This window comes from Pleurodeles waltl, chromosome 1_2, assembly GCF_031143425.1.
Source record: "Pleurodeles waltl isolate 20211129_DDA chromosome 1_2, aPleWal1.hap1.20221129, whole genome shotgun sequence".
NCBI lineage: Eukaryota > Metazoa > Chordata > Amphibia > Caudata > Salamandridae > Pleurodeles > Pleurodeles waltl.
In genome coordinates, this window is record NC_090437.1 from 356,095,218 (window position 1) to 356,117,399 (window position 22,182).

Consider the following 22,182-nt stretch of genomic DNA (forward strand, 5'->3'; position numbering starts at 1 on the left):
TCAATGCACTATGGATGACTTGGTCAGGGATATTTGCTTTCGATTTTCCAACTCTCCCACTGTTTCCATTTGAGGTTTGAAAACTTTGGCAGACGTTTCTCACCCTAATCCTGGTGACTCCCACATGGTTACAAATAAAACAAAGGAGGCTTAAAGCAATGTTTGCCCCAGCCCAGTTGCTGGCATCTAGTGTACCGCGGCAATTATAATGTGGCCAGTACGTCTTGCTATTGATTATCCTGTGATGCAAGATCTTATTGCACCCATAGACTTGCATTTGGCCATTTATTTTTGGAAAGATTTGGGAGCCCTTTGTGCTCCTCAAGAGTGAGTTTGTGGTAAGAGAGTGGAATGCAGTTCCCATTATGCTGTTCATTTTCATTGGATGTATCATTGGAGTGGCTCTCTTGAAGAAGGTGCGAGTCACCGAAACATGCGTAGAAACTAAATTAATGGAGCCACTGATATTATAATAAAGAAATGGAAATCAATGAGCCATGGATGTAACAGTAATCACATCTGAAGCAACAATTTAGAAATCTGTGATTTAAATCATAGACATCAAAAGGAACACTAAAGCAGATAATATAACAACAATTATATGACTGTAGTCATAATTAAAGAACTGATGAATTTCAATTAGTGTTCAAATCTACTGAAGGCTGCATGTAACTGTATATAGAGAATTTTGATAAGATGTTAAGCTGTCTTTCGGATATATTGTGAAAGTATACTTGGTAATGTGTGTAGTGCAATTGTGGCATGTATGAGGGTGATTTAATCAGTGGTGGAGAATGGCATGGTGTTTTTCAGTTTTTTGATTTACATTTTTGATTAGAGATTATTTATAAATAAAAGTTGTATAGCTAGATAATGTATGATAAAATCACTGAATGCTATACAATATTATGAGGAATAAAGTAGAAGTGAGAAACATTTATCACCTTCTCAGGCATTACTTTACGTACAATATTGAGTAGATAAAGTTAAGTTTGGTTGCCTATGGGGTTTTCCTTTGTGTGCTTTGTTATTTTCCCTTGCCCCATAAACCTACATTTATTTCAGGGGGTTCCTAGATACAATATACGTATGGTTATGGCAACCATGGTTTACCACACTCCTTAAACTGTCAGTAGTTCCCCATGAAAAATTGCCAAACAGGCAGGACCTTCTCACTCTACACCATGGAGAAATCAGACACCCGTACCCCAGATCTCTCATTCTTGTAGTCTGACTCCTGAAAGCCAGCAGCATGTTAAGGGAGGGGTGGGTTGGGCCACAGAAGGTGGGGGTGGGAGGAGGAGAGAGTGCACCTAAGTGTGCATGTGTGTTTATCTAGCCGCCTCAGAGGCACTTAGGTTTCTCCAGCCCGACTGTGTTGTACAGCTGGGCTGGAGAAACTGCACAGACCCCAGGGTTATCTCTGAGCGGCAAGCCATTCACACCAATCCTGATGCTGCTTTCATGGTAGCTTTAGCACCATTCCTTCACTCCAAGAGAGATTCCTTTGTGCTTCTTGTGCAGGCTGAAGACTTGTCTGCCTCAGAGGATGCACAGCCAGGGAAGTGTTGCAGTTGCTGGAAGGAACCGGAGAAACAATGTTGCAGAGCGGAGTCGTTGCTGGAGTTGTAGATTATCAGTTTTTGGAGGGTCCATTTGCAGTCCCATTGGCCAGAAGATTTAGTAAACGATGCAGAGGAGTCCTGCTGGAATCTTGCATGTCGAATCTGAAGACCAACCCAAGAGGGAGACCCTAAATAGCCCAGGAAGGGATATTGGTCACCTAGCAGGGTGCCCACCTATCAGGATGCCCGCCTTTCAGAGGGGGCTGTGACATCACCTACCTGACCTGGCCACTCAGATACTCCCAGGGACCTTTGATACAAGATGGCAGAATCAAGCGGCCACCTGGAAGAGCTGTGGCACCACCCCTGGGGTGGTGATGGATTGATCACTGTCCCTGCACTGGTGCAAACCGGTTTATGCAAGGTAAGGTACCAAATGTGCCCTTTCAAACATACCAGTGGCTTGGGGAGACTACCTCTTTCAAGCCTGTAACACCTATTTCCAAAGGGAGAGGGTGTTGTCTCCCTCTCCCACAGGAAATCCTTTGTTCTGCCTGGGCAGAAATCTGTCTGAGGATTGGCAGCAGCGCAGGTTGCCTAGAATAAAAATCCAGTAGACTGGCAGGAGCAATACTGGAGGTCCACTAAGGAGCCCCCAGAGTGCATGGAATCATACAACCAATACTGGCAACAGTATTGGGGTATGATTCCAACATGTTTAATACCAAACATGCCCAGGTTCGGAGTTACCATTATGTAGCTAGACACAGGAGTGACCTGTGTCTAGTAAACGGGTAAAATGGCTTCCCTGCACTTATGAAGTCCAGGGAAATGGAGCTGGAGTTTATAGAGGCACCTCAGCTCATGCAGGGGTGCCTGCACACACGGGTACCTGCACCCTGCCCTCTGGGCTAGGAGGACCTGCAACAGGGGTGACTTACAGTGACCTTGTGCAATGACCTGTAAAAGGGTGCATTCACCTTTTTACGCAGCCTGCAATGGCAGACCTGCACACACATTTTGCATGGGTTACCATGGGTGACAGAATACATGCTGCAGCCCACATGGAACCCCTGGTGCTCCAATGCCCTGGGTACCTAAGTACCATTTACTAGTGACTTATATGGGGGCACCAGTATGCCAATTGTGGTGTGTGCTAAGTCCTAAGCAACCAAATGTAGCGGGAGAGAGCACAGTCACTGGGGTCCTGGGTAAAACACTGTCAAAAACACACTGACAGCAGGCAAAAAGTGGGGGTAATCATGCCAAAAAGAGGGTACTTTCCTATCCTTCTCCCATGCTGCTTAACATTATAAGCAGCATGAAAGTAGCATCTGGAATGGTAAAGGGTGCTGCAACCACGTGGTCCCTGCAGTACTGAGGAACACAGAGAAGAGGCTTGAAGGAGGCGAGCCAGTGGGTAATTACATATTTTATTTTTAATGTGTGTATTTTATTTTTAATGTTATGACCCTGTGACAGGCACTGCGAGAAACTCGCACTGCCTTCATCCTCAGCTCCATAGCTTTCAGTCATGGTCCTTTATAAAGACTGCCTTTGGTGTTGACCCTAAAGGCACTCACAATGTCTCAGTGTCTGTCAGTGGGTCAAAATGACTAATTTATTTGCCCCACCACTTATGCCTGCCACCACCCACCACTGGTTGCCAGTTCTCAATCCATTTCTTTGTGTTGCTTCTCTGTTGCTTCTTGGTTGACCCTACAGTGATTATGTTTAGCCCACATTAGTGAAGAATTTGCAAAGCCAAAAGGTCTCGGCTTTAAATAACTGAGCTATTGGCTTTGCCAATGCTTGTTTGGACCGGCATGGGAACACATGTGTCAAGATACATGTGTATGCATGTCTGGCAATATTGGAATGGGTTTTCTGCCAATCTTGAAACCCATAAAGAGATGGCTAACATAAGTCACAAAGCATGAGCAAGCACCCGTCATGAAATGCATTGTGATGCCTGATTGTTGATGAGTGCACATGCATACGCTGTGATGAATGCATGTGTGATGATGCATGCACATGAGTGATGACGTTTGTGTGCACAACTGCCATGATGTCGCAGTCAGTTTGTTTTTCTTTAAACACTGTTCCAAGATGGTGGATGCCAGTCATAAAGCAATGAATTTTAAAAAGTTAAAAATGCATGAAAGTACATTTTAAGAAAGGAGCGGACCAGCAGTGAGTTGCTGCCGAAGTGTCCTCAGAAATGAAAAATAATTAAAAAATCTATTTAACAAAATGAATGCGACAAGGAGTCGTAGGGGAAAAGGAGTACAATGGGCATTTGTTGGGGAAAGTAAATGCAGCAGAGAGGTGAGAGGAGTGGGGCTGCACAAGGAGTTGGGTAGGGTTTAATTAAAAAAATGGGTTGAGGAGAGGAGATGCATCAAGGACAGGAAGAGGAATTGAAAGGGGAAGTAGCACATCGGAGAGAGAAAGCAATAAAACACATGCCCTCAGAAAATAAAAAAAGTAGCTACTTGAAACCAAGCAAAGTCAGCAGTGGAAGGATAGAAGTCAACCAATTAGAGAGTTGTCAGAATGAAATGCTCCTGTGTGAGACAAACACAAGAATAGGGAGGAAAACCATCAAATCAAGAGGAGACAACTGAGACAGACAACAAAGGGCCTGATTTAGAACCTGGAATACTCCGTCACAAACGTGATGGATATCCCATCTGCCATATTACGATCCCTGTAGGATATAATGGGATTGTAATACTGCAGACAGGATATCCGTCACATTTGTGACAGAGTATTCCCCTCTGCCTAAATCAGGCCCAAAGTCATCATATCATGAGCCTGAGACTGTGTGAAAGCTCACTCTACGTATATTAAAAACAATAGATTTGGCTCAACAGAGCACTAGAGCTATCTGTAGACAAGACTTGAAAAGGTAAATAAACCAAAATCCTAAAAAAATGCTAAAAAGAAAAAAATGCTGTCTCCAGTATAATGTACTTGTAGTCTATGATGGAGATGAAAAAGGAATTTTACAGCAATGTTGGTCTATATCAGATGTCTCCAACCAGTCGATCGTGAACGACAAGTGGCTCCCAGACACCTTCAGAGTAGCTTGTGATCCTAAGTTTATTTTCAAATAAGCCTTAGGTCACATTTTCCTTCTAAAGTTAAGTGAAGGCTGTGTTTGTTTTGCATTATTATCATCAGGGTGCAGATTGCAGGGTCTGATAATGAGCAGTGCTCAGCCAGATTTACGACCCATGCTGCAGTTGGGGCACAGAAGGGAAAAACTGAAGCAAAGAGGTATTGAACTGTTAAATAAAAGTCCTTGTCAACACATTATTGGAGGGTGAGAACAAATTAATGTTTCTGAATGGTGTTAAATAGGAGAAAATTAAAATGAGAAGTTACCTTAATGTTAAGTTAACTCTTTGTTTTAATGTTCTGCCATTTTAATGTGTCTCATTTACAAACAGCAGGTATCTTGCTTCCAGTGGCTATGCAGTATGTGTAACTGAAAAGTACAGTTTTTTTTTAAATGGGGAAATTTAAAGTGCAGAAAAATGTTCCATATTTTTAATGTTTTTTTACAGACCATTTTTCTGCACTTTAATTTTTTCCCATTTAAAGAAAAATAGTTTTATGTTTGTGTAATATATGTAATGGTGTCACATATGGTGAAAGGTATGTCCCGTGCCACAAGTAAATACAACACAGGCGCTCAGTCATCCATACACCGAATGTTCATACATCCCCCAAAGACCACACTCTCACTAACACATATGGTAGCCCTGTCATGGTGCCTCAAGACAAAGTATTTTGCTCAAACCATGGTATCTGGCTTTATGAACACTAAGCCTAAAGTCAATAAAGCTGGCCGTGGAGATGTCTAGTAACCATGCATGAGTTGTTCAGTCTTAAGTAGCTCACTATGATTTTCAATGATCAGCAGTAACTCTCACTACGTACAAGTTTGGCGACCCCTGGTCTATATGAATGTTTACTTATATTAATTGTGTACTTTTAGATTCCAAAAAGATTAATTCTGTTACAATCGGGGCTCTGTTCAGCCTAGTTTCAAAATGACTATCAAACATACTTATAGGCCTGGTTTATATATCAGGTACACTGTCTTGTTTAGCGCCATAGCACATTCTTAAGTCAGTGCGCTTGGAGCAGACTGGTAGATTGTACCCAAGTACACTTAAAAAAGGCTGTCCTCCGGGCATGCCAACATCTGACAGTTCACATCTGTGATGCTTAAAGGGCACAAGTGAAAGGCAGTGCTGTTGTTTGAAACCAGGCTCAGTCTTTCATTGGAGTTGAACTGGCTGGACTTGGAAGGGGGAGTAGGGGTGCTCTTGCTGGCAGGGGCAGTGAGTTATTGCAACACCACAAAATAAAATGATGGATGGAGTGTTCAAACTTTTCAACCAGTCACCCCCAGCCACAGATCTGGGTTTAATCCAAAGTTTGTTTGCTTGCCATGTCACCTCAGTCTGGACCCAGCCATGTGCAAATCAGTCTTGATCCTGTTCCCCCTGGGAATAGTTCAGCCCGAACTGCCAAGCCAAGTCTTCCCTGGACCGGAAAACAAACATCCTGGGACTGGTCTTGGGGTATCACTCCTAATCAGCCAGACTAGCATCAATCCAGTGGAGCAGTGAGCAAGGGACCCACGTCTGGGCATATCTTGGCCACGTAGGGCAAACATAGCAAAGCCACAAAATAAAATGATAGCTGGAGTGTTGAAACCTTTCAAACATCAACCCCAGTTCCAGATCAGGGTTTAATCCGTTGTTATTTTCAAACTGGGGTGGCATGGTGAACAAAAGAACAATGGAGTTAACCCAGATCTGTGACTGGGGGTGAAAGGTTTGAAAGGTTTCAGCACTCTGTCCATCATCCTTTTGTGTTGCAGTGAGTTACTGCACCCTTCTACTGACACATACTTGAAGGACTTTGGGGAACCCGCAACACCCTTCCAAGGAGTATGCTGCAAATGAGGGAATGTCTCTTGCGATCACACTGGTGTGATTCATATTTCCAAATATTCATACTGTAGAAGGGGCTGTGCAGGCATCTGCGGCCTCTCCTCTGATATCAAAGTGCTTTGTGGGTGCAAGAAAAGGACGAACACACCTGCAGGACGTTGTATAATACAGCTAATATAGTCCACTGAAAATAATTGCATTTATATTGGTGACACACATATTGATTGAGAAATCCTGAAAACCAGATCGGAATTTACTTAGTTTCCTTGATGAGGTGGCCTCGGGGCAACCATTCTTTGTGCTTTTCTCACCTGTGCTCTCGTCTTTCCTTCGACGTCCGATAAGTACTTCTGGCTTTAGGTAGCTGAGGACCTCACTTTCTTCAACCCAGTTCTTCAAAGCCTGGAAAAAGCATATGTCATTTGTTGATTTGCATTTAAAATATGTACCCAACAGGACCATTCACCTGGCTGTGTACCTCTTTCTGAAAAAACAGTTGCCTTAAATTTACACTGAACAGAAAGAAAATTTGTTGTAGAAGCAGAAAGCTACGAATTGAAAGACCACTCTCTATGAAAAGCTTACCCATCTTAAGTATGGCCCTAAAAGGGAAATATTGCTTGCATTTAATATCCATTCTAATAATTTTGTTGTTCATCTGGCACCAGTCTTATGCAATGTCACAAAATACTTTAAACCCAACTTTTCTCACTATAGCTACACCTAAACGGAACCCGGGCCCTGCCAGAAGTTGAATTGAAACCCACAAAAAAACAGTAAATCTTATAAAGCTTTGGCCCTGTGAACACCAACATAGGAGGAATGTAGCACAGAAACTCCTTCATCTGGATCACCCCATACCAAAGTGAGCCCCCTGCTGGAGAATGGACGTGTTCCTATTATACTCAACACACTAGTGGAATGATTCCTTGGAGTCATCCATTTCACATAACTTCATTAATACTTTTCAGACAAAAAAGTATACAGATGACTCTCTAAATGGTGCAATTCATATGTTGGCAGTACTTGAAACAGTCTTACTTTCAAGTCACCACTGTAGGGCTACTGATCCAGGGGGCCATTCTTAGAACCTAACATTTTCCCCCCAAGAGCTCATGACACTGGAACACAGCCATTGAAACAAGTCCCACACTTTCTGAAAGTGAATGCAATATGCTGTCTGTTAGGTGTTTCCCCCGAGAGAGAGAGTTGTGATACTTGTGGGTAATCACCTCCAGAGAAGGAGGAGGTGCCCAGGATGAGGTGGAGGAGAGAAGGAATACTTCATCACACAAGTGTCCGTAAGCCACAATGGCTTGTGAGTTACAGTTCCTCACAAGCACTGAATCAGAGTGTATGTTACAAGGATTTCCAGAGAAGCGTGGGTTGGGCCAAGTTGTATTTTGGCCGAGAGGTGACCAGTAAATAAGCCTGAGCAATAAATTGGAAAGCAGGGCCTCTGTTGGCTGATAACATCTTTGGAGTGTACATTCTGACACTCCAGTTTTTCAAGGTATAACTTGCTAAATGTACTGACTACAACTATCACTCGATACTCTGGAGTAGCAAATGCAAGATGGCAACAGGAAAACTTTGAAAAACTTTGAACTGTTGAGTGCAGTCATATTTTACTAAAGCTTTTAAGCAGTTACTTATTTATTTTATTTGTTTATTTTCAGTTTTATAAATGTTAGACCTGACAGATTAGGGTGCTATTCCCCCATCTTTTTTGACTCCCACCCTCCATTTTTCCGATCTCCTTTTTGCTGGTTTTAGGACTCTCTTTTTCCTGCACATAAGTCACCCCTAAGGTAGGCCCTAGCTAATCCATAGGGCAGGGTGCTATGTAAGTAAAAGGCAGGACATGTACTTATAAGTTTTACATGTCCTGGTACTGGAAAACTCCCAAAGTCATTTTTCACTACTATGAAGCCAGCTCCTCCCATAGGTCATCATTAAAGATTCCCTTTGATGCTACTAAGTGGTAATTTCTGATCTAAGAGAAATAGACTTGTCATATTTGGTATGGTTGGAATGGTAGTAAGAAATCCTACTTACTGGTGAAGTTGGATTCTACATTACTATTTCAGAAATGCCACTTTTAGAAAGTAGGCATTTCTCTGCATTTACTGCCATCTGTGCCTTACAGCCTGTCTCCAAACCACGTCTGGTCTGTGCTGGCTGAAAGCTTCCCTTGTGCATTCCACTGAGACAGCCATAAACACAGGACATTCAGCTGCATCTTCATTCTGCATACAGATGAGTTTCCCTGGGGAGAAGGGTGGAGGGTCTCTCTTTTAAAGTTCAAAGGCCAGTAGCCTGACCTCACACAAAGGATTGGTAGCCCCCCACAGGGTTCCTGGTAGACAGGGCTGGGTTGAAAGGGGAAAGTGTGCTCTTCAAAACCACTCTTTGAAGTTTCCTTTACGTCAAAGGCACCTTTGGGTCCATATACTGGGTCTGTGACCCCACCAAATCAGACACTTCTGGACCTGAAACAGAACTCTGTCAGAGGGACTGCCTGGCTGCTCTAAGGACTCATCTGGACTGCGTTGCTGAAAGGACTGCTCTCCTGATTGTTGCCTGCTGCCTGCTGGTCCTTAACCCTGCTGAAAGGACTCTGCCTTCCTCCATAAGTGCTCTCCAAGGTCTTGGATTGAGTTTGCCTCCTGTTCTGAAGTCTCAGGCCAACAAAGCCTCCACCAAAGATAAGAAAATCCCTGTGCATCAAAACATCGATGCAACGCTTGCAGAAATTGACGCAGAGCCTGCCTCGTGGCTGGAAAATCAACTCATCCCCTACGGGATTGGTGCAATGCCTGCACAAATTGACGCAGTGCCTGCCTTGCTGCTGGAAAATCGCGGCATCATCTACCGGCACAACGCAGTGCCTGCTTCTTCCTACCAGTGCGTTCTGGATTTACACTGCATCTTCCATGTGCGTAAAAATGTCCACGTAACGCAATGAGGTACCAAGGCTGTGCTCCTGAAAATCAACGCATTGCTTTGCAGTGTGGAAAGAAATGAAGCATGGTCTTTGCCGCACTGGAAAATCCGATGCTTCGCCTTACTTTTCAACGTATCTCCTTCTCTACAGACCCTGTGCCTGGTTATTTTTTACATTTCCCAGGTAATGTGTGTTAAAAGGATACCATGACTGATTCTTAAGGATTGAGACTCATTTAAACCTTTAAAACGTGGTATCTTGATTTGTGCATATTGTTTTTTTTCTCGTTTTGGTCTTATTATTTTCCAATAAATATTATCTATTTTCCTAAACTGGTGTGGAGTACTTTTTGTGGTATTTTCACTGTGTTACTGTATGAGTTGTTGCACAAATACATTACACGTTGCCTTCTAACTTAAGCCTGCCTGCTCTGTGCAAAGCTACCAGAGGGTGAGCACAGGATAATTTAGGTTGTGTAGCGACTTATCCTGACCAGGATTGTGGTCCCTACTTGGACAAGGGCATATACCTCTGCCAACTAGAGACCTAGGCCCGTATTTATACTCCGTTTGCGCCGAATTAGCGTCGTTTTTTTCGACGCAAATTCGGCGCAAAACTAACGCCATATTTATACTTTGGCGTTAGACGCGTCTAGCGCCAAAGTATGGGCAAATAGCGTCATTTTTTTGCGTGAACGCCTTCCTTGCGTTAATGAGATGCAAGGAAGGCGTTCCCGTCTAAAAAAATGACGGCGACGCAAATGCGTCGTATTTATACTCCCGGGCAAAAATCACGCCCGAGAGTTGGCGGGTCAAAAAACCCCGCATTTGCGCCACTATTTAACGCCTGGGTCAGGGTAGGCGTTAAGGGGCCTGTGGGCTCAAAATGAGCCCACAGGTGTCCTCCCCTGCCCCCAGGGACCCCCCCTGCCACCCCCGCCCACCCCAGGTGGACACCCAAGGATGGAGGGACCCACCCCAGGTACATTCAGGTAAGTTCAGGTAAGTATAATTTTTTAATATTTTTAATTTTTTTTGGTGGCATAGGGGGGCCTTATTTGTGCCCCCCTACATGCCACTATGCCCAATGACCATGCCCAGGGGACATAAGTCCCCTGGGCATGGCCATTGGGCAAGGGGGCATGACTCCTGTCTTTACTAAGACAGGAGTCATTTAAATGGCGTCTGGGCGTCGAACAAAATGGCGCAAATCGGGTTGAGGCGATTTTTTTGCCTCAACCTGACTTGCCCCATTTTAAGACGCCCTAACGCCATTTTCCCCCTACGCCGGCGCTGCCTGGTCTACGTGTTTTTTTTCCACGCACACCAGGCAGCGCCGGTCTGCTAGCGCCGGCTAACGCCATTCCATAAATACGGCGCCCGCATGGCGCTTCAGAATGGCGTTAGACGGCGCAAAATTTTTTTACGCTAAACTGCGTTAGCGCAGTTTAGCGTCAAAAAGTATAAATATGGGCCCTAATTTCTAACAAAATAAAATGTAAAAGACCTAAACGTGTATCTGAGCTCTTTGCATAGGATCAGCTACTACAACATACAAGCACTATACAAAAGAGCAGTTACATTGCTTAAGATACAAACTAGCATTATACTCATAGGTTTAAAGCAACAGTCACACACAAGAACAAATATGTGGTGATTCTCAACGAGAGAGCAATACTAAAGAATTGGTGAGTAGACTAGAGTCATTTGTACTACCAACATGGCTGCAAACGAATTAGTCTAATTGATGTCACAATGAACACAGAACAGCATGGACTCTCAGTTGTTTGGGGCCCATCTCCGAACCTCCCCACCTGTCTCTCTTGTCAGATGTGTTTAATAGTGATGTCATAAATTATAATATTGGTGATCTTATCAGTGTTGTCTCTGATAATGTCATCAGTGATTCAAGCAAAACAGTTTAATTTGTAGTGTCTTTTGTGAGGTCACTTGCGAAACCCTGGGCAGTACGTCATAGGAAGGGCTAAAAGTTTTTTTTTCTCAATTTGTTTACTGAGTTAGTTAACAGCAGCATGCATTATATTACTACATCTGTGTTCACAATTACATTTGTAGGAACGAACCATAAGGAAGTGCTTAAAGGTGCTTTTTACTTTTAAATTTTTGCAACCCCAATTCCCCCTCAGGGGAAACATTTATATATTTTTTAATTATTTATATATATGGATTTATATTTATGTTTTCAGTAGACTTTGTAAACTTTTTCCATTTAATATGCTTGGTAGGGGACCTTATTTCTATTCAACAATTTTATTGAGTGTTTTACATTTGGTAAAGATATTCTATAATAATTCATGATTGCACTTTTAAAGGAAATATTTTAGCACAGTGTGTGTACACACAAAAAACATCCAAACCTCGGCCTGCATCATTTGCAGTGGATTGTGTCTATTCACAAAGTATTGTGCACACATACTTTGCCCCAGAATTTGATACAAGTACACACATGCCCACTTACGCATACACACATACATACTGCACTGCAAAAAGTGCATAGTTCGTTTTCAACAACTTGAAACCAGTCAGTTCTAGATTTCCGTTTAGTAGTTTGCCTGTAACTTAAAAAAAAAGAAACATAACAGTAAGACAACATTTTCCACTTTTGTAACTCTCCGTTCCACATTCTGATACCTTTTGCATGTACACTTGACGCATGTCATTAACTCAAAAGTTAGCAGATGTATTCCTTACTGTAACCAAAGCTCTTGTCTTGACAAAGAGTAGCGTTCTCGTCTGTGGGTTTTGGCGGTACTCATCATCCAAGATGCATATGAGGTCATCCAGCTTGGGATTCTCATTCAAGTCATCTCTGGCAACCTCGCACAACTTCTGCTTTTTATCTACAAGGCAAAATCAGAAAACATTTACTGTCTTTGCCTTTATGGTTGTCACCACAAATAATCAACGACATGCCACTCACACGGGTTATAAGTCACTGCTTTTTTTTCATAACACATTTTATTGAGTTTTGGGACAACATAAAAGAATTGACATCAACCAGTATTTGCCCATTATGTTGGGATATCCTTGAAATCAAGACAAAGTTGAAATTGTTCCCAATCTTCCCCCACAACACAAATAGTGTTTAAAGCGGATCAAATTGTGCCTGAAAAGGTTTAAATTTCCACCTTCTGGGACAAAAGTCGTTGAGCAACAAGCTCCATCTTAATACCTCTGTACTGTGCCCAATCTACCCATATCGTTTGATCCTTATGTGGACACCCCCTGGGCACGTAGCCTGGGCCCTCCAGACTCCTACACTGACCCACCCCGGGTTCTTACCAGGGCTGGCAATGTGCCCCTTGGCAACCAGAAGATCGACCCATAACAAAGCCATCTTATACCTATTACTATACAGGTCCACATTAATGTAAAGAAGGGCTATCTTGGGTTCCCCATGGAACTGCCAACCCAAAACCACTCCTGGAACGTACAGTACCCCCTCCCATAAGGGAATATCATTCTGCAAGCCCAGACTGTGTGCATCAAGCCTCTAGCTGATGTAGGCACCGGAGACAAAACAGAGAATCTACCATTTCTCTTCTCCATAGCACATTACATGGTACGGTGAACGTAAGGCAGCTAAATTCTGAGGCATTAGCAGCCTCGCTTGTCATCTGATTAGGGGCCCACGTCTCTTTCCTAAATTTCAAATAGGTCAGAAAAGGTGCCAGACATGTTATTAATAAGTGATCTTTAAAGTTGGGAAATGTTATGTTCCCGTTGTTCTTCTGTCAGTACTTTAGCTTCCAACGAGCTAAAATTCGGGAGTTCAGTTAGATCTGTCATGTAGGACCTAAAGGCATGTTGCACTTGTAGATATTTAAAGATCTGGCTGCGATGGATATATTCAACCTGTAAAATGGTAAAATGGAGGATTTTAGCACCATTACCTTAATAGTTACACCCAATATAGAGACACCAATAGTGTACCAAAGATGGAAACCTTGTAATTGGGTCACGTTAGAGAGCCAACTCCCAGCCCACAGGGATGGTCTCTTTTACAGTTTACTCTTCCGTCCCGGAGTTTTGAACAGCTCTTGACCAATCTCTAGTTTCACCTTAGTAGCAGATGGGGCGAGAGGGCTATGTCAATTTCCCTTACAGTAAGTGTAATAATTGTGCACTGTGCATTGCCCACTTTTCAGATGCAAAGGCGGGGTAGTCATTCGTGTCAAACCAAATCATTAATGATCATGAAGTGGGAGACTCTACAGTACTAGGTGAGGTCAGCTGTTGCTAACCCCCTTTTTGTGTAGATTGTAAGCATTTCTGCAGGGCAATCTTAACCACCCCATCATTCCACAAGAAGGTCCTAAGAGTCAAGCTTACCTTCGTGAAGAAATCATGTGGCAGCATAGCATCACCGCCCTCCAAATGTGTCTGATTTGGCCCTCCCAATCCTATCTTGAGCCGATAAATCAGGCATACATATTGACAAAATTGGGGGCCAAAGGTAAATTTCTCTAGGATGGGGAACACATGATCCTACCCCACTAAGTCAAAGGCTTTTTCAAAATCAGACAGGAAGAGCATCAGTAAGCCTGTAGCCCATGCGCAAGGACAAATGCATTAAAGACCCCTCTGACATTATGTCATGTCACGCATTTGGGCATAAAGCCAGAATGATCCCTCTTAATAAATGAGCTGATTATCTTACAAACCTGGTTTGCAAGGGCCTTTGCAACGATGTTGTTTCCATGAAAATAAATCAACAGGATGTACATTGACCAGGTGGATGACCCGATTATGTATCCCTACAATCTCAGCCATATGGAGATCTGGAGGCAAGTACCCCTTCTCCAATGCCTCTGGGATCATCTTGAAAACTTTCCGGCAAATTCAGACATTGAAAGTTTAAAGAAGTTGTCCAAGAAATCAATAGATCCCATGGTTTCACATGGCTGAAGCTGTTGGAGGGATTCTGTGAGCTCCTGTTCGGTATTCACCTATTCCAACAAGTGTTTCTCTTCCATATTTAGGTTTTTAAGTAGGAGGTCCCTCATGAAGTTTGCCAAATCCTCTGGATACGGCAATGTATCCAAAAGGTATGAAGTCCTGTAGTAGGTGGTGAATGCTCATGCTATGTTTGAATCCCCTTTAATAGCACATCCTTCCCTAGTGGTAAAAGAGGCTATCAGGTTATGTCTTAAGGTGTTAGTGTATAATCACTGCAAAGCTTTGCTAGCTTTATTACACCATTGATATGTTTATCTCTGGGATTCTAAGCATGTCCATTTCACTTCATGGAGCAGTATCTGCTTCAGGAATTGAAGTGTGTAAACCAAGTTCTTGGCTAAGAAAGGTGCAGGAGAGGTCAAGTGCCAGGACTCCATCTCCAGCACACAGGCCTCAAGATCCCAAAACTCCCACTCCTGTTCATGTGTGTGTGATAATGGCTTCACACATCATAGCCTTGATATCGTCCCAAAGAGTCCCAAGGGATGCTACTGAGTCAGTGTGTTTGTACCAAAGAAGGACTGAGCCTCTGCAGTAATGAGTTTCTTAGGAATGGGTTTAGTCAGCAACCAAGTGTCTAGCACCAATTTCACCTATCCCCATCCCAAGCCTATTCTCCGTAGAAGCTCATGCTGGGAATGATTGGATAGTCTGTGGGGCTGGGACCAGCACCCCTGCTATCCTATGAACATCAGAATTGGGTTCTAGAAAGTAGTCTAGTCGGGAATATGTTCTATCGGCCCGCAATAGTACATGTAACTCATATGGTGCAGATGCAAGACTCTCAAGGCATCAGTGACACCCAGGGCGCTAATTACTTTGGTGAGTAGAGTGGCTTTCCCCGGCAGATTGTTCTTTCCATTCAATCAGTCCCAGGACAAATTTGGACAGTAAGGCACAGAAAGATTCCAGAAAATGGCTTGACAAGAAAAGGAGTGCATGCACACAAAGCAGGGACACTGGTAAACCCTGTACTAGCCACGCTACCACTATGTATCTGTCCAGGTTATCATACCATAACTGAGTAACATTAAGGGGAAAAGACTTACGGATCAGGATAAGATAACTATCCCTGTTACTTCCTGGAGAACCCAGAGTGGTATACTTTGCAATGAGCCCATGAAGCGCATGTGCACCAGAAACAGGTACCTGGTGGCCTTCAGGTGTATCTTCTGCAGGAACAGAACATCAGGATGGAAATATCTAGCTGACTGTAGAACCGGTTCACATTTGATATGGTCCAGGAGCCCGTTAGCATTCTATATGAGAACCTGTACTAGGCTTATATCAATACTTGGGTCATCAATCATTGGGAGCAAGTAGTATTGAATGCTGTGATGGTTCTGAGCACATTGCAACCTTCCACATATTGCAAATGTCGATACAACAAAGAACAGAAATTATAATCAAAACGTATTGTACTCAACTCCATCCCTAAAGCCCCCACCCCACAGATCTGGAACTTAAAGCATCTATGGTAACATGAAATGAGGACCAACACCCAAAAAAACGACAAAACAACAACCTGGTACCCAATTACCAGTAACCCCCTTAGATTCTCTGTACGAATAAAAACGGAGAAAAATCAAACAAGAGTGTTCTCCAATACAATGGGAGAGATGCATACTCCCAAATGAGAGTGGAAATCCCTTGTGCCTTTGGATTATCTTCCTATCCATCTGCCACAGTCCCTCACAACAATTATCTTGGGCATCCCCCACAGTGATCTACTTTGTTATGAGGGATCAAGCTCTGATATCCTGGTCCTCACAAAGAAATGTTCTGGGCAGTTCAGGGCGCCATAGCAGCTAGGTCATCCTTCTCTAAGGTGGGGTCCCTCCAGCCTCCAGTTTGGTCTATAGCATCTGTGGCCTGCCTCCGAGTTAGAGACATACCTGATGAGCCTGCGTCTGGTCGACCATGGCCTGTTTCTACTGAAAGATTTGTTACAGATGTTTTTGAAAGTGATAAATCATCTGGGGGCCTCAGCACCTACCTCCAATCACTGGGAAGCTAACACTCCCCAGGAAGGCGTCCCTTCCCCAGAGATTAATGCACCCTCTCATCTTCTGGCAACCCATGTGCCTTGGCTGGGTAAAACAGCAATCACTGTATCTCATCTTATCCGGCGAGGCCACTTACAGGGCAGGTGCTTGCAGGGTGTCCTTGAACTTCTTGTTGCAACACCCTCTGCTGTGCTACGGACCATGACAATTTCCAGCCCAGCAAGGCCCACTCCACCGATGCCACTGAGGCCTGCCAAACAAGTCTCCAAGGATGCAGTGCACCCTGCCAATGGGGGGAGTGCTCCCAGCACAAGGTCTGTGTGCCGTCCAATCCCATTCCGTAAGCTGCATCACCCGGTAGGGGCAGCACCTCTTATAGTCAATCTCAAGCAAGAGAGCCAAAGCACTTTGGTGCTGCATCCCATGGTCTCTTGAAACGATGTTCCCTAGATTAAAACATACAAGTGGATCGTCCCCCATCGGCCACCATTTCGCAGCAAGACCGATGGGCAGGATCAATAAAGGTTATTAATTTGCACACAACTTCGTTACTTCGTTACTTCGTTATTGTATGTCCACCATCCTCCCTGTATGTCACTATCTTGAGGACAACAATATCAACCTGAAAAAATATTGCACCATTATATCACCTACCACAACATCATTAAGAAAACTATATATTTACTATTCTCCACAACTATGTGATGTAGAATATCCATGTAGTAGACCTGATATTTTTGTCATGCGATATATCACACTTGAGACATTGGCCTCTCAAATCACATCACTAACTCTTACACAGACACACACACACACACACACACACAAGCACACACCTCAGACAGGGGAAACATCCGTAAGCATGACTCTGGAACAAAAAAAGTAATCTACAATGCAAGCGGAACAGCACTTGCGTGAACAACAACTTTGTTTTCCTGTGCCTTAACAATGCATGTGCTGAACAACGCACATGTGCTGAACAATGCACCTGTGCGGTTAAGGCAGAGAAAAAGGGAGTCAGCATCGGGAGAGGACGCAGTCAGGTAAGTGGGGCAGGGACAGGGTTGGGGGTAGTTTTTAGGGGTGGGGTAGTTTGGTTTTTAGGGGTGGGGATGGGGGGTCGGGGTTGTTTTAGTTTTTAGGGGTAGGGTGGGGGTTTGGGTTGTTTTCATTTTTAGGGGGTTAGGAGTTAGGTAAGTCATGCATGGTAAAGGCTTTTGTGGTAACAACGTGGTTGTTGTTCCGACGCAATGTTTGGCATGCATGGTTCCAGGATTCGTTGTTCTATCATACATTTCTCAGACAGCTCTCTTTGTCTTCTGGTGTGTCACTAGGTGATGACCCCAGATACTATAGTAAGGAAGTTTATTTATCCCTATTTATGCCAAACAGACAACTGGTCTGGTGTCGGTGGGTGGTGGTAAGGAGTAATGCAGTAGATTGTGAAACGTTGAAGCATGCAAATAGTAAAATAAATGATTTTAGCAGGTGATGCCAAAGAGGGCTAGTGGCAAATGGCAAAAGTAGTCTAATTTACCGGCATATTGTTAAAGAAGTTGGCTGTTTTATACAGGGGTGATTATAGATTCTCATGATTTTGAGCAAATGAAATCCAGTGGCATTAGTGGTAGAGCTTATGAATGTTTTTAGCCACATTCTACTAGTTAAAATGTCTCAGTTCCTAGCAGAGAGAAAGATGGCAGGGTTTGAGGAGGGAAGGCAATGGAGAAAAAGATGTACAGGTGGGGCCGAAGAAGATGATTTTGGTCTTGAATAGGTAACCATAAGGGAGAATGGTACCATTCATTGACAAGTTGCTGTCAGGTAGTCTGAGATTTCTGATTAAAGGAGAAAAGTGAAGGTAGGAATTGAGAAAATTAGAAATAACGGTAGCAGCAATGTTGGACTTTTTTGCTTATGCAGGGTAATTCCCAATCTTTTTGCCTCCTAATTTTTCTGATCTGTTGATGTTGGCTTTTGAACTCTGAGCACTTTACCACTACTAACTAGTGCTAAAGTGCATATGCTTCCTGTGTAAATTGTATGGTTGATTGGTTTATCCATGATTGGCATATTTGATTTACTAGTAAGTCCCTAGTAAGGTGCACTAGAGGTGCCAGGGCCTGTAAATCAAATGATACTAGTGGGCCTGCAGCACTGGTTGTGCCACCCACATAAGTAGTTCTGTAATCATGTCTCAGACCTGCCACTGCAGTGTCTGTGTGTGCAGTTTTAACTGTAAATTCGACTTGGCAAGTGTACCCTCTTGCCAGGCCTAAACCTTCCCTTTTCTTACATGTAAGGCACCCCTAAGGTAGGCCCTAGGTAGCCCCAAGGGCAGGGTGCAGTGTATAGTTAAGGTAGGATATATAGTAATGTATTTTATATGTCGTGACAGTGAAATATTGCTAAATCCGTTTTTCACTGTTGCAAGGCCTGTCCCTCTCATAGGTTAACATGGGGGCTACCTTTAAACCTGATTAAAGTGTAGATTCCCTTTGGGAGCGGATGATCATGTGGAGTTTGGGGTCTCTGAGCTCACAATTTAAAAATACATCTTTTAGTAAAGTTGATTTTAAGATTCTGCGTTTGAAAATGCCACTTTTAGAAAGTGAGCATTTTCTTGCTTATACCATTTCTGTGACTCTGCCTGTTTGTGGATTCCCTGTCTGCGTCAGTTTGACAGTTGGGCTGGTTACACCTCACACAAGACAGTGACACAAAAGGAGCTGGGGTGTAGTCTACATTTCCTGATGAGCCATCTGTGCTAGGAGGGAGGGGAGGAGTGGTCACTTACACCTGAAAGGGCTGTGCCTGTCCTCACACAATGCAGTCTCCGACCCCCTGGTGAGTGTCTGGGACCTGGCCTGGGCAAGGCAGGATTTCACATTCAAAAGAGACTTTACTTTGAAATAGGCCTACTTCAAAGGAGAAATTGGGTATAAGAAGGGCACCCAAAACCACAGACTTTAGGAACACTTCTGGAAACAAGAGGAACCTCTGCCTGGAGAAGAGCTGAAGAGCTGAGGAAGAAGAGCTGCCCTGCCTCTGACTGTGGTTTGTGGAGCTATCCTGCAGTTGCTGCTTCTGCCAGAGTAAGAGGGCAGAGACTGGACTTTGTATGCCTTCCATCTTGTGAAGAAATCTCCAAGGGCTTGAATTAGAGCTTGCCTCCTGTTGTTTGAAGTCTCAGGGACAGCAAAGACGTCTCACTGCCAGCACCTGGAGTCTCTGGAGAGACTCCTGCTCTGACAAGTGGTGCCCTATCCAGTCCCTGGGCCCTTGGAAGGAAAGCTAGTGGAAATTCAAGGAAATCGACTTAGGATAACTTCGGACCGACGCCGCTGCTGTATCCGGTGACACCACCTGCAACCGACTCCGTGATCTTTGCTGGAACGCGATGACCTTCGCAGGCCCGACGCCGCTGCAGCCCCGCTGAAGTCCGCAACTCCGTGGAAGTCGCCGCACCACGTCGTGACCGACGCTGCTCCAAGTGGGCAGATTCAACATTTCGTACAGACGCCCCGATCCCAGACTTCGCGCATCAACTTGTTTTCACTCTTCACCAAAGGTACTGTACTTGGGGGTCTACGCAACTCCATGTCCGGCGCCGCTGGTGTTGGCTTGTTGGGAACGACTCCGTCACGACGCCGTGTTAACACCTCATCGAAGCATTTTGTATTTGTAAGCGCTATTTTTGAGTTTAATCTTTAAAATTTCATGTGTATGTCAGATGTTTGTCGTTTTGGTCTTGTTTTGTTTAGATAAATATTTCCTATTTTTCTAAACTGGTGTTGTGTCATTTTGTGGTGTCTTCATTAAGTTACTGTGTGTGTTGGTACAAATACTTTACACCTAGCACTCTGAAGTTAAGCCTACTCCTCTGCCAAGCTACCAAGGGGGTGAGCAGGGGTTACCTGAGGGTGATTCTCTTTTACCCTGACTAGAGTGAGGGTCCTTGCTTGAACAGGGGGTAACCTGACTGTCAACCAAAGACCCCATTTCTAACAAGGAGATAATAACTCCAAAAACAATAGTGTAGAGAAAGTAGTTTAGAGGGACCAGGGTGGATCCTTGATGTGCCAAAACTGGCAGTGGGATTAGTTGTGATCAGAGGTGGCACCATGAAGCACAGAAAAAGACAGCTGATGAGACATCACTGATCCAGTGATGTGTATACAGGTGCAAGTCACACAGTGGATGGGAAGCTTAACAGAACTGAGCACTGCTAAAAATAGTAAAAAATGCTTCCTCCCAGACCAGTTGAGGCACGTGCCTGCCCTCTGATCCATAAATTTTAAAATCTTAAAAGACTGTGATCGTCCTCCAGCTACTTCTCTAAGTCACCCCAAAGTTATCATCGCTTATAAGAAGACTGCTTATTGGTTTTACAAGAAGAAAACGTTCACCCCTAAGTGGTGTGTATTAGAAGATGGTAATAAAGTATTGTTCGAATTCATAGATTTGCAAGCCAAATCATTTCTATCGAATAACTCTTTGGAAAATGGATATCTGTTATTCAGGGATCCGAGTAATAAGGTGTTTATTTTATTTTTTCTGAAAGGAAGACATTCGATTTTTGGTTTATTTGCACACTGCATGCTCAAGAAAAAAATATTAGGGGTAGTACATTATGGGGCCCAAGATGTTTCTTGAATTTGAGAGGTCGGTTCCCGCTCCACAAATGTCCAACCTAGCCAGTCCCGAGGTTTCTCCTTTTTGGGGCCTCGGGCGAAGAGGAAGAAGTGATCCAAAGGATAGAATTTGCAAAGAACAAAACAAGCACCATATAAGACGTGGACTTTTCCCTGGTCTTTTATCTTGCTTTCCTCGTCGACATCTTAGAGAACTGCTTTGCGACCTAGCTCAAACAACTCATTGAGAGAAAGTATTTTTAGTATGAACTACAAATTTTAAAACAGTTGATGATGCTCTCCGTATAGTAGAAAGAGGTGATTTCCGCCTTGACCTACCAGCTGCCTTTTGACACCATTACCCCCTACTGAAAATCCTCAAAGAGAGCATGTGATTGAAAAGTGCAGTCCTTAGCTGGTTGTGATCATATTTACAAAAAACAGAGTTTAATGGAAACATGGCCAGTTTTCTATTCAACCCTGGGACAATGAAGCAAAGGGTGACCAAAGGCTTTATTCTGTCTCCTACCCTTTTCAGCCAGTTCATGAAGCTGCAAGCCTTTGTTCTCCATTGCTCTAACATCTCTTATCATTTTTACTCAGATAACACCTAGCTATGTCAGATAATCAACCCACCCATAAAGATGATGAATTCATAGCCAAAGTCCTTGAAGACACAGAAGTCATATGACCACCTGAGGCTGAACCCACTTAGAACACAGTTCCTTCTATTGTCGTCACCTAACTTCCCTGACCCAATTCAAACATGGCTGGCTGGACTTACTCGACTCCCAAGAAGTGCACTGTAGGAAGTTGGCTCTGTATGCACTACTGTATTTCAAAGTAATGAATAGTATGCACAGAGTCCAAGGGTTCCCCTTAGAGGTAAGATAGTGGCAAAAAGAGATAATTCTAATGCTCTATTTTGTGGTAGTGTGGTCGAGCAGTAGGCTTATCAGAGGGTAGTGTTAAGCATTTGTTGTACACACACAGGCAATAAATGAGGAACACACACTCAGAGACAATTCCAGGCCATTAGGTTTTTGTATAGAAAAATATATTTTCTTAGTTTATTTTA

At 43.6% G+C, this 22,182-nt stretch overlaps 1 protein-coding gene across 2 annotated transcripts in view; it reads right to left on the bottom strand.

Annotated features, from left to right (window-relative positions):
* RIGI (RNA sensor RIG-I) overlaps positions 1 to 22,182 on the bottom strand; it is a 484,815-nt gene that overhangs the window by 75,317 nt on the left and 387,316 nt on the right. For both annotated transcript variants that reach the window (XM_069239695.1, XM_069239686.1), the window contains exons 14-15: positions 12,197 to 12,345; positions 6,850 to 6,940 (exon numbers count right to left, since the gene is read on the bottom strand). In XM_069239695.1, the coding sequence (XP_069095796.1) occupies positions 6,850 to 6,940; positions 12,197 to 12,345 (240 nt within the window). The remainder of the gene's footprint in view (positions 1 to 6,849; positions 6,941 to 12,196; positions 12,346 to 22,182) is intronic.